This window comes from Apus apus, chromosome 6 (genome assembly GCF_020740795.1).
Source record: "Apus apus isolate bApuApu2 chromosome 6, bApuApu2.pri.cur, whole genome shotgun sequence".
Taxonomy (NCBI): Eukaryota; Metazoa; Chordata; class Aves; order Apodiformes; family Apodidae; genus Apus; species Apus apus.
This window is the reverse complement of record NC_067287.1, coordinates 4,216,001-4,228,122: the sequence shown is the minus strand read 5'-3', so window position 1 is coordinate 4,228,122 and position 12,122 is coordinate 4,216,001. Positions and strand designations below refer to the sequence as shown.

General features: G+C 39.2%; 1 protein-coding gene across 14 annotated transcripts in view; it reads right to left on the bottom strand.

The window, feature by feature from the left end:
* Nucleotides 1-12,122, bottom strand: part of GTDC1 (glycosyltransferase like domain containing 1) — a 184,079-nt gene that overhangs the window by 88,452 nt on the left and 83,505 nt on the right. For 12 of the 14 annotated variants that reach the window (XR_007889865.1, XR_007889866.1, XM_051623348.1 and 9 more), the window contains one exon: nucleotides 2,469-2,636. The exons of 1 other annotated variant lie outside the window; for it this stretch is intronic. Coding sequence is in view for 7 of the 13 variants with exons in the window: in XM_051623337.1 (XP_051479297.1) it covers nucleotides 2,469-2,636 (168 nt within the window). In the remaining 6 variants the exon portion in view is untranslated. Of the gene's footprint in view, nucleotides 1-2,468; nucleotides 2,637-5,270; nucleotides 5,310-12,122 lie in introns of those variants that run through there. One more of the 14 variants, XM_051623349.1, reaches the window with a different exon arrangement.

The window sequence follows — 12,122 nt, the reverse complement described above, 5'->3', positions numbered from 1 at the left end:
AATGAAAATTCCTTAGAAATAATCCTTCACACTGAAAGACACCTTACCTTTGGTTACCCTACTTCTGACTGACCAAGCATGTCAGGTAGCAGGACACCAGAGAAAGGGAACGTTATTTTAACCTATGCATACACCATCCTGATTAAAAATACATTCACCAAATGTATATATATAAAATACAGAACACATGGTAGCCCAAACAAAAGTTGGAAAAAAAATTGTGATATTAAAGCAATGTTTTTGGCTCCTTAGTGCTGTGCTTTAAAATCACCCAGACCAATAATGTTAAGATGTAGTTAAATGATAATGTAGGTATTATTTCTCCACTTAGAGTCAGCCTAGAGAGAAGGAGAAGCTATCAAAAACCTGGAATATCAGGGAGTGCTGACACAACCTTAGCTACACTGGCACACACACAGTGGTAATGGAGGTAAGGAATGCTTTATGGCTGGTTGGTTTTCTCAATATGTTATATATTGTAATACAGACCTACGGGTCATAAGATACATCGAGGACACATGTTCGTAAGTCACCAGGCTGGTGAAAAGTATATTTGAGGTGAGAGGCTGTCATTCATCCTCACTGCATCTCACTGCTGTCTGGTCAAGAAAGAGAAGTGACACTGCTCACCAAAGCAGCAGGAGTCAGCAGGAAAAGTACAAAAAAACCCAAACCAAACACGTTAGAGAGAGAAATAATCCTTTTCAAGCAGGCTGCAGGAGCTGAAATGCTTTCTGAAATCCAACCCTCTTCCCCAGCTAATGAGGAAACCCAATTGGTTTCCTCATTTTTTGTACAAATGATCCAGTCATCTCTTCTGTACTCATTTACAGATGACATGAGACAACACAGGAGCCCAGCATGTTTTTTCGGCTGCTCTCTGACATGTAGCAAAGGCTCCAACACCACCATCTCTGCTTCTCTTGTGCATGAGGTCTTACCTGCCCAACTTTTTCCTAGTGGCTCTGCATAACACTGGCAAATAAAAAAGATCCTGTCACCCTTAGTGCCTGAACAGCCAAAAGGAATCTCAGACATCATTGAAAAATACAATTTTATTACCTTAACTCTATGGGATAATTAAGGAGAAAAAAAAATAAATCTCTTTCTTAATGATTCAAAGCACCAACCTGAAGATTCAAATTGCTCCAATTTTAACTGTCTCCAAAACCTCTAGCAAAACTGGAAATTTCTAATAGATTTGAAAGATGGGAAGATGGCATTTCTCTGCAGATGACTACAGGGTAGTTAGAAACAGTAAAGAGGAGATGGCTTCTATGTGCTGTTAAAAATGGGGTTTCTGCAGTGACCAGAAGGGAAGACAAACACGGTATCATCACATAGAGAAGCTATGGAGCACCTATAGAAGTCATCTTTTTGTTTTTAAGGCAAAAGACACTTATCATCTTAAAAGTGCCTATTTGAAATAAATATATCGGATTACAATAGATATGTAAAAAATACCTGCCATAATAAAGCAAAAAAGGTAAACAAAAAATATTCCTTGTGCCAGTGCCAAAAATCATAGCTTTGTGTTATGAAATCTGAAAATGGCTGCTTCTGTTTTCAAAAGATCTTTCACTCTACTTTCCCATCTTTAGAGCCCAGTAAGCAAAACAAGTAAGAGCCCAGTAAGCAAATGCAGCAGCAGTAGTAGCTACAGAACGGTCAGAGTATACACAGATCATTGTCTCTGTATCAACTGGCTTATATTATAAAGAAGCAAAAGCTCAACTTGTACCTTAAAATGCTCCATCTCTGTTCCTAATAATTCTCAGCCTAACAGATAGGGGAGAAAGACCATGGAAATTAATTCATTTCAGATCAAAACGACTGAGTTTTGCTTAGGTCTGTGCAGTGCCTAACCACAAAGCTTTTCAGTGTTGCTGTTATTAACTTCTTTCATTAACTCAGATTCAAGAAATGCATTTGTTTTTAGCAACAATAAAGGACCACAGCCTTTAAAACGTCTGGGTATTTTAGCACTGCACAATCTCTGAATACTAGATGAAAGAAATATAAGGATTTATCTGGTATGTTTACTGCCCTCTCTTCACAAGTGCTGCAGTACATTTTAATTTCTGTTTATTTCCCTAAAACCCTGTATATAATTTCAGTTGGATGCCATAAAAGCTATGGCCAAGCAAGAGCTGATTAGCTGCAGCTTTGAGAAGCACCCATGAAACAAAGCATCTCGTTACAGCCAAGACAAAATCTGCATCACTAAGGGGTACACCACTGTAGCCCAATATATAGCATTGGTGGACTTTATACAAGAAATTGAGATGAGTTTGTAGAGCAGATTGTTCCTGCCACAGCACTTTTACCAATCTCTATTTGGAGCTCTGCTGGTACCTCAGTTTGCTATAGGGTCACCATTTGTACAGGAGTCCTCAGGTTTATCACGCTGCATGGTTGTGGACGGAAGGACACCTTAAATAACAGGCAGCTGTGCAAGAAACACCTACCATGAAAGAATCTGGTTGTATCCATACTGAAAATCCCTTTCCTGGCACTTCTGGACAGGATACACCAATTGGTTCTCATGGAAGTAGAGGACCTTTTTCAATTTGCCAAGGTCGGGGCGGAGGGCGATGAGTTCAGCCAGGTTAAGCACTGAGCTTGCAAAGAGGATCCTGGAAAACAAGGAGAGCAGTGTTTGCTGTCGGTGAGCATGTTTGCAGGGGTCACCCCTTCCCCTTCTTCCCCCCCCCAAAGAAAAACATAACCCCTATAGGGACACATCAATAGCTAAGCCTTAATACCATGTAGCAGCATTCAAAGTTTTGATCTCTTAAAAAGCAGCTGCTAAGAACCCAACTAGAAAAGCACCGAATCTCATTGGTCTTCCCAGCTCAGTTACAGAGAGATGCAAAATAAAAAAAAAAAAGCTGGATGGATTTTATTGAAAAAGGCAAGAAAAGCTGTATCTGAAGGACAAATGGAACAAAGATAAGGCTGACTAGGGAATACTTTGCTTGCCAGTTTCATTACACTTTACTTCTTTATGCAACCAACTACTGAAATTCAATATATGAGCAGGAATGGTACATGTTCATGTTATGACACAAACCCTTTTGATTTATGCAGTGCACTTATCTACTATGGTCTGCTTTTCTTTTCTTTCTCTTTTTTTTCTCCCACCCTTTCTCCATTTTATTTTCACATTTTTATTAGGTATCCTCTACAATGAAATGTTGTTTCTACCCTTGCACCCCAGTATTGCCATAGCACCCCTGCTATTCTGCAGCCTACAGCACTGCCCACATCCTTCCATGTCACAAAGCAGGTACAAACAACACTAACAAGGTGCTGTCTTAGTCTCAAATAAGTTACCAGGCTATCAGAAAATAAAGTATTTAAATGTGTAATATGAAATTGTGACCCTGCTGTAACCAGTGGCAAATTTCCCTGCATTTCACCAAAAGTTGGTGAGCATCTCCTGTCCCCTGAATAATGCCATTTCAATCCTGAACCTACAGAGAACTACAGAGCCACAGACATTTTTGTTCTAAATTTCTTATCATGGGGGATTGAAAACAAACAAACAAAAAAACCTAAACTGAGATCAGGTATTTATTGCCCAGAAAACTACCGTTCAACATAGTTTGTTTCTGATATTTTTTTCTCTCCACCACTTCAGTGGTTAAGATTCAGAATTGATTTACACAGTGTTTATTCTTTTAAAATCTTTCCTATTTTTGTGCCAATTCTGTATCCTATTTTATTACTATTATTCCTATTTTTACATGGATTTTGTGTTCAAGATTACTACCAAACAGACATGACTATTCATGACTATTACAAACTTCTGATTCTGGTTGTCAGCCTTAAAACTCTTGAGCTTCCCCAGACATCCAGATGTATCCTATCACCTATGCTAACATACACCCTTCTTAGATAATCTGTATCTACAGACCAAACACTTCCTAGAGAACAGATCCTGTATCCATCTTCATCAACCTGAGTCAATGCTAATTTGAAAGGCTTAAGAAAGTAAGAGATGAATGTTATTGCCTTGTTCATCAAATATTTGATCCTTCTAAAGGGACTATCAAACAGAATGCCAATTAAGATATGAGCTCAGGCTTATTACAAGCCATACTAAGGAAAATACAGTTTTACTTAAGTCATCACTTATTTGTCACAAAGAGTAAGAACCTCTGGACCTGGTCTCAACCTGGGTGTTGGGCTCAGAGCAGAGGCAGGAAAGTTTCCTACAGGCACCACAAAACCCCTGATCAGAGATGGCTGCAAAGTCAGGGATAAAGTGACAGAGCAAAACACCAACAGGAGAAAATGTACATCAAATATCACAAAAAATCAGACAAAATAATTGCTTGGCAAAATTTTGGCTATTTTTGGATTGCATTATAGCTTAACCCTTAACTGATTTTTCTGTGAGGAATTAGGGGGGAAACTGAATTGATGCAGGATAGTGTCTAGGAACTTGGCTGTGTCTGAAGGAAGAGGGGGGGAGAAGAGATGGCACATTGAGACTGAAAACATAGGAAGCAGCACCAAGCAAGGCACAGAAGCAAGAGTGGAAAGAGAAGACAGCAGGGGTGCCAAGGTTAACATGACGACTGGAGAGAAAAGGGCAACAGGGAGTGGGATGAGAAATGAGATCCAAGATTTAAGCTTGGTCAAAACCACGTAGCACTGAAATCTCTGAACTCGCTCAGACTGACAAAAGGAGTAACTAGGAGAATGATATGAAAAAAGATGGTTATATCCACAGGGAAGGAAAATAATGTTTGCATACTGGCTTAGGCAAAGTGGAGAATTCGATAGCATCAGTGGGGAGGTGGAGGCTGGCTTCTAGTAAGGCAAGAAAGGCCAGAAAGTCAGAAAGCTTGCAAGAGGCAGACAAAATTTCTCTGTGTAAATGGGATGTGATAAGACTCAATTAACAAACAGATCGCTTACGACTGCCCAGCTCATCAACAAACCAGTGTCAAGAGAAAACCAGTGTGATTCCTAGCAAATTCAGATTGAGAGCCTGAAATGACCCTGCTTGTTTCTTATAGCAAGAAAAAAACGAAAACAAAACCATTTTACTAGAAAATACCTTTTCTGATTCACTCACTCATTACTAGAATTGAACTCTACAAGTATAAGATGCTCTTGTTTCCTTACTGGTAAAAAAGCTGCCTAACTATCAGCAATAACTAAATTTCTCCAGCATTATAAGCTTAAATAACACCTGACAGCACGAGTCACCATGAACATGCCCACAGAGCAACCGTGCACTCGGCTAACAGACTCACGCAGGGCACTGGAGGATATATATGCTGGAACGTATTTCCACTTAACACCTATAACAAGAGGAAGACAGGAAAGTTTATCATAATGTAACGTGCAACATAAATATATGTCAGTTGTCATTCCATGTGACGTCAACTTTCATTTTACCCCAGGTTATTATTTAAGTAATAAATCCTAACAAGGTGAGCTTCATCATCCCACGGAGTGTATCTGGGACGTAGAGACACAAGGTGATGGCAAGAACGTTCCAAACATGATAATTCCTGACAGCTGCTGCTTGAGCACAAGTTAAATTGAACAGTTTATCTCAGCATAAAGATGTTATAAGGTTTTATGTTTAATTTTAAAAAATTAACATAAAACCCAGAGAAAGCAGAGTTAGGCAATCTTTCACAAACATGACATACTACAATCACTGTATAAGCTGGATTAGTACTTATTACCATGCTACTAGAGAATTAAGCTGTTTTTAGACCACCAAAGAGCTTTAAATTGCAACTTTTGTCTCTGTAAGAGAAACCTATATTTAAAACGTCTGCTAAATTCAAATTAACAGCTACATCATTAACTTACCATCTCATAAAACCCCCCACTTTTCAACTGCTATTATGGCATTCTTATCTAGACCTATCAATGCTACAACATAAAATACGTACAAAACTCTTCAATAAATGTATTTGTGTGAATCCCCACAAAACCTGTGCTGAAGGTCACATTCCTAAGGCAACAGCCCTAGCTCTCCTCTCCAAAATATCCCCAAGTATTTTTCTGTGTTACAAATGACCTTCTTTCCATAGAGCAGGACCATCACATATGCAGTGGCATCCCTGCCTTGGAGGCTGGCCAAATTTCAGGGCCACCATCCCCACAAGCTCTGGTCTTACACTAAGCTTGTGCTTAATCCGAATCACTTAATAGTCCTTCTGACTTCTGAGGAACCGCTTACGTGAATTAAGTTAAGCGTGTGCTTAATTCATACAACTATTCATGGGAGGGGAAGGTTGCAGGTTCAGAGCCACGGTGTGTCTGGAGAACACTCTGACCTTTGCTATTGTCTTTCCCATTATTTTACACCAAAAGACCGAAAAGCAGTAAAACCTTTACTTTTTTAAATTACTGGCAGACAAAGTGACTAGCACAGGTTTCCATTTATGTCAAGCAAATTATGAAGGTAAGGGTGTTAAAGTATTTTTATTTTGCTTTATCAATCTTCTGTGTGTCCCATACCCATGATTTACTCTTTTATAGCATTGTCCTAAATCTTTCAATTAAATTACCATGCAACTTAACAAAAAACACATTTTGCCTTCCCCTTGGGAGACCACACAGGGCATATTTATGTATCTACGGATATGGAGGCTGAACTCTTCAATCACCAGGCTCAGAACACAAAGCAAGTTTAAAACAGCACCTGATTTGTACTGGAATATTCCTTCTGTCTGGCAGAAGCTCTGCCAGGACACAGGACTGATGAACATGGACACCATTTGCATCGCAGCACAGGTAACCCAGTTGTCCCTGAAAAAGGAAGAATGTTATAGGGTCCAATCCTGCAGCAGCAACAGGGACCTTCCTGCACAGTAGCTTAAATCCAAGGCCATAAATCTCTGCTGCAAACCAACGACATTCACAATCAAATGAGTTTAGGATTGCAGATCTGGCAGTCCAGAACAGAGGCACAAGCAGTGCTCGTCTGTCAGGTGCAATATTACGAAAAACAGAGATTTGGCTTTCACTACAAATATAAGCCTTTTAGGGGAATTAAGTACCTTGTAGGTACTTAAAAACAAAGACTGTTCATTAGATGTTACTGACTCAATTCATATTCATCCATCCTTCAGACTGGAAAAAGTGGTTTTGCATCAATCTAGTACTAAAATCTTGAGTACTTGGAGGTATCAAATCCCACCATACTCCTCTCAAGGTACCAACCACTTTGTTCTTGCCAAGTCCCAAATGATGTTTCTCCTCAAATTCCAACGGGCAGGCCTGAAGTCACACAGCAGAGTCTTAAACCCTCAGATTTTTACCCCAAATACAATTTTATTCTGGGCATAGTACTTGTGCACTCAGCAGAAGCAAGTCAAGGTGCCACCAGGGACCACACAGGCACTACAAGCCAACCGAAAACACAGAATACAGTCAAGCCACTGCTGATGGCTACATTTTCTCCAGAAACCACAGTTTTCTAGCAAATAACAGGAGCTGTTAGAGAAACCATTTGCAGTGAGAGTAGGGGGCAGCTCACCCTTCTGGTGAAGGCAAACAGACTTAGGGTAAGAAGTACTGAACACTGCTCTGCTATGTTGCCTCCTTAAAGGTTAAGGAAAAGATAAGATGTGTGACCATAAAAATATCCACCTTGAGAAACAAGGGCTTCAAAGACAATGGCATCTTCAAGCTCCTCAAGATCAAACCTGAGGGTTTTGGTTCCTCCCTCATACAGTTCCCTTGACTTTAACCCAGCAACTCAGGCAAGTCCATGGATTTGGCTTTTAGTTATTTTTCAAATATAAACTGTACATCAAACGGCATTATTAATGCCTGCCATGTTAAACCAGTTATTTCTGTGTATTATTACACACATTTTTATATGAATGACTTGCAGAAGTTGCATTTTCATCACTAGACCGAGAATACACAAATTGCAATCAGACACAAAATGCTTTTCCATTTCCCATTTAACAATAGATGACTCTGAATTTCTAAACAATAAATACTAATAAGTGATAATATGCCAGTTTACTGTATAATAAATAATAAATTAACAATAATTTTTTACATGGAATGTACAAATGTCAAAAAGTGCTTATAGATATTATAATATATATCTCATAAATTAAGGTTTTCTAGATAGAGCATAATTTGAAATGTTTATAGAAATAATTAAGTCTTCCTATTTTAATGTTCTTTCTTTTTCAGAACAAATCACAAGGGTTGTCATGCCTTTCATCTTAATTAGGCCACGTGTTTGTCTTATTTGTTATGTACTTCCATAAACGTTTACAAATATTAATTGTAAAGAAAAATATTTTTCCCTTTTGTTGCAATTACTGTATCTACATATAGTACACAGTGATAACTATTCATGGCTGCTACCAGTTCAACAGTTTTGGATTTGGGGTTTGCCTCGTACAGTAAAATAGAGTAGAAATGAACAGCTCGTTTTGAACTCAAACTGCCAATGCTTTCTTGACCTTTTTATTTAAAAATACATTCTCCCTCTCTCATATTACATCGGATTGCTGTTGAAATGCTTCTTCCTACTGTGACAGGCCTCAGTTACACTTTCCAATAGAATCTACTGGCCAGAAATTAAACACATTTTCCCCTTCTTCATATATCCCATACCCTAAGCAACTCTAAACCCTCTGCATGCACACCTGGAGTAGAAGGCAGCTGCATTTCCAGCTTCTCTACTGCGTATCCTATCCTTCCCTGAGTCCCCTCATGCCACCCAGATTTTTAGAACTCTGTTAGGACCTCAAGGAGAGTTCTGGAAAACCTCCCATTTCAACCTGCTGACCCCACTGATGTTACCCATCAAAAGCAGAATGGGGCTGAAGGTAAATAATAGCAAATCTCTCACCTTTAAAATATTGAAGAGGTTACATAAACACATTTATAAATCATCTCAATTCCTTCCTATCCCTCTAAAACTGCATTTCAACCAGGTGATCACAATACCTTCCTACAATGAAATCTCAGAATCCAATTCTGGGGCCAGATCTGCAGAAGATACAAGTTGTTAAGAACTAGCCTTCAACACTTACCTTATAAACTTACAAAGATACCAAAAAGGTTGTGAAAACTGTCAATCAAAGCTACTTTTCTATTTAAGGTCAAGAAACAAGCTTGAAAGAGACTATCTCACACAGAAGACTTTTAGACTCCTGTGTATATTGTATTGGGATTTTTGGTTTTTAGGCAACGCCACTGAAGCTTCTCAGATTTTATGACATAAGTGGTACTATTTTTCCCCCCTGATTTGTAATTAAATTTGGCTTCAATTAATTACTGACAGATGCATATTTTCACTTTAGTGGCCAGATTGTTCACCATGGGCTACATCATCCTCCCTGTTTCCATGAAGGCAGAGGTCAAGACCAAGCAGCTATAGCTGCAGTCATGGGGGAAAGGAGAAATCCATGAATCCACATCACCTTCCTCACTCAGACTTCACACCGTCAGCACTAAGCAATGAAGTGAAGGCATCTTATTAAGAGCAGAACATCAGCAAATCAGAATAACCCACTAGTGAAAAGTAGCCATTCCTGGATGGTCTATGAGGCATGGATTCACCCCACTCAAATAAATGATGCAACAAAAGCAAGCATGTCAGAAGGCGACAAATTCCCTGAGGATGAACAGTGGATGGGATGTAGTGATATACAGTGAAAAGACTTTTCTCAAGAAAAAGACTTGTAAAACTGTTGTTCTACTCAATTAGGTAACAATTAAATTGTGTTATTTATTGTTTTAAAGGCTGCAAATTATTTTCATTGGGTGTCTTATCTGTCCAACTGCAGAGAAAATAAAACATGTCAAATGACTGGCACGAAAAACACAGTATGTCCAGGAGGTCGCAGGAATATGGAAAAGTTCTGAGACTACACTTAACACCACTACTTTTCCATAGTAAAAAACTAAACCACAAACTTTGAGGACCATTACTTCACATCATCTGGCATCAGTTTGGATCCAGGATGACACAAAAAAGGCAGTTAATGTCATGGACGCCATGGACCTCACTTGAGTTGAGATGGATTTATCTCACTGAAGGGAAGTCAAACCCAGCACAGCCTCACCAAAAGAGGCACTTTCCCTTCAAAAGCTTTATATGAATAGACACTTGAACGCATGAATGGCAAAGTAAAGCAATGGCTGCTTTTCCTTTGTTTTAAAAAGTTTTGGCAAACTCAAAACTCAAATCTTCTCCCAATTTTCAGGTTTACACATTTTTATGTTCTAAAACAAGAGAAGCCCCATTCCCATTGTGCCATCGCAGAGATGATGAGCAGGGTCTTAGCAGACCAGTTAGCAGTTTTACACTTCAAGTGCCTCAAAAATCCTGTTCTCCAAAACACTTCAGACTGCTTTGCATGTTGCTTTATGCACCTTGATAACTAAACACTTTTTTACAAACTTGAAGACTAGCACTAAAAGGAACTTTGTTTTCCTAGCAAATGGAATTCACATTTTTCTTGTATCCTATGGCTCTGATTTCATCTTGTGCAATCTATAAAAACCAATTCCTTCAAAAAAAGGAAATACTCTAGGGTTGTTGTTTGTTTGTTTTTTTCCCCACAAAAAAACCTCCCACTCCAGAGAATCAACTCAAAGCAGAACTACTTCTTACAAATGGGGACCTCAGGAAAAGCAGGATTCTTCCCAGAAAACTAATACAGTCCTCGAAAAACTCAAAACTGTCACAAAACCTGAGCAGCTGGCAACTCTGTCACCATGAAGTATCCATATGGAAGACCGAGATGTGTCAAACTACCCAAAACGAGTTTGGATAGTGCAGAAGATGGAATAAATAATTCAGTATCTTCAACACTTTCAACAGCAGGTAGTAGATATGCTACCTGCTTCTACAACGTGCCAAAATGTAACATGCGAGTGAGAGCAAGCGAGAGAATGTGAGTGTCTCCAACCTGCTTTCATAGGGATATTTTGCTCGAGGAACTTTTCTTTTTAGAGGCATATGATCCGTATCAGATGTTTGTCAGGAGCAGGCAGCACTACAGAACATTAGGAATAACTTAGTGACTTTAATCTGTGTTTAAAAAGTGCATACTCCTTCATATATTTATATCTATAAAACGTACCTTAATCAAATATTAGAAAAAAATAAGGAATGTGCAAGCATTTAGATCCCAAAACCGCCCTTCACACTTCTATAATTGTTGCTATGGCACAGAGAAAACTTTTCAATGCCATCAGGGACCTGGCAATCAGAACTACAAGTTACATGTTCCTGCTCTGTGTTCATGCAATAGTTCATCTATAACACTACACTGTGCAGTGTCAATCTTCATCCTTCTCTAAGACAGAGCTGCACATTGGTGAATAAACATACATCATATATACTTACAGAAGAAAAAGTGTTATGTCTGTTGCCTCAAGAAATAAGATCAGTTAATGCTTAAGAGCCTTCAGACCTGTATATCTACTATCTATATAATAAACTAAATGAAAAAGTGCCATTAGAAGAGAGGGCATGTCACAGTATACAGCCAGAGGTTTCTAGGAGAGTTGTGGCTCTCTTGATTTGCCTGTTTAAGGCAAAATCAAGTATCATAACTAGTTCTCAAATATTAACATGGGACAACATGAGCTACACACTAGTCCTGAGTGACTGTGACCACTGCAACATCTTGCTGGGCATCCAACACTGCTGCTCCACCAGCATCTCTTGCAGGTAGAAGGTGATGCTCAGTCACTAGGACAATAAAAAAGGAGGCTGCAGGAGAGCCCCACTTATTGGCAGGTACTGAAGAACCACATCCCTACCCACCTGGAAATATTTATCAATGAGCACTTCACCAAAACCATGGGGACAGCCCACAGATCAATATTCAAAAGTGTATCAATAAGGAAAAATTCAGTCCTCATGTATTCCACACCAGTTTCAGCCCCTAGACTTTCCCATTAGAATCATAGAACTACTCAGGTTGGAAAAGACCCTTGGGATCACAGAGTCCAACCATCATCCCTATTCTACAAACTTCTCCCCTAAACCACATCCACCAACACCACATCCAAACAACCCTTAAACACATCCAGGGATGGTGACTCAACCACCTCCCTGGGCAGCCTATTCCAGTCTCTAACCACTCTTTCTGTGAAGA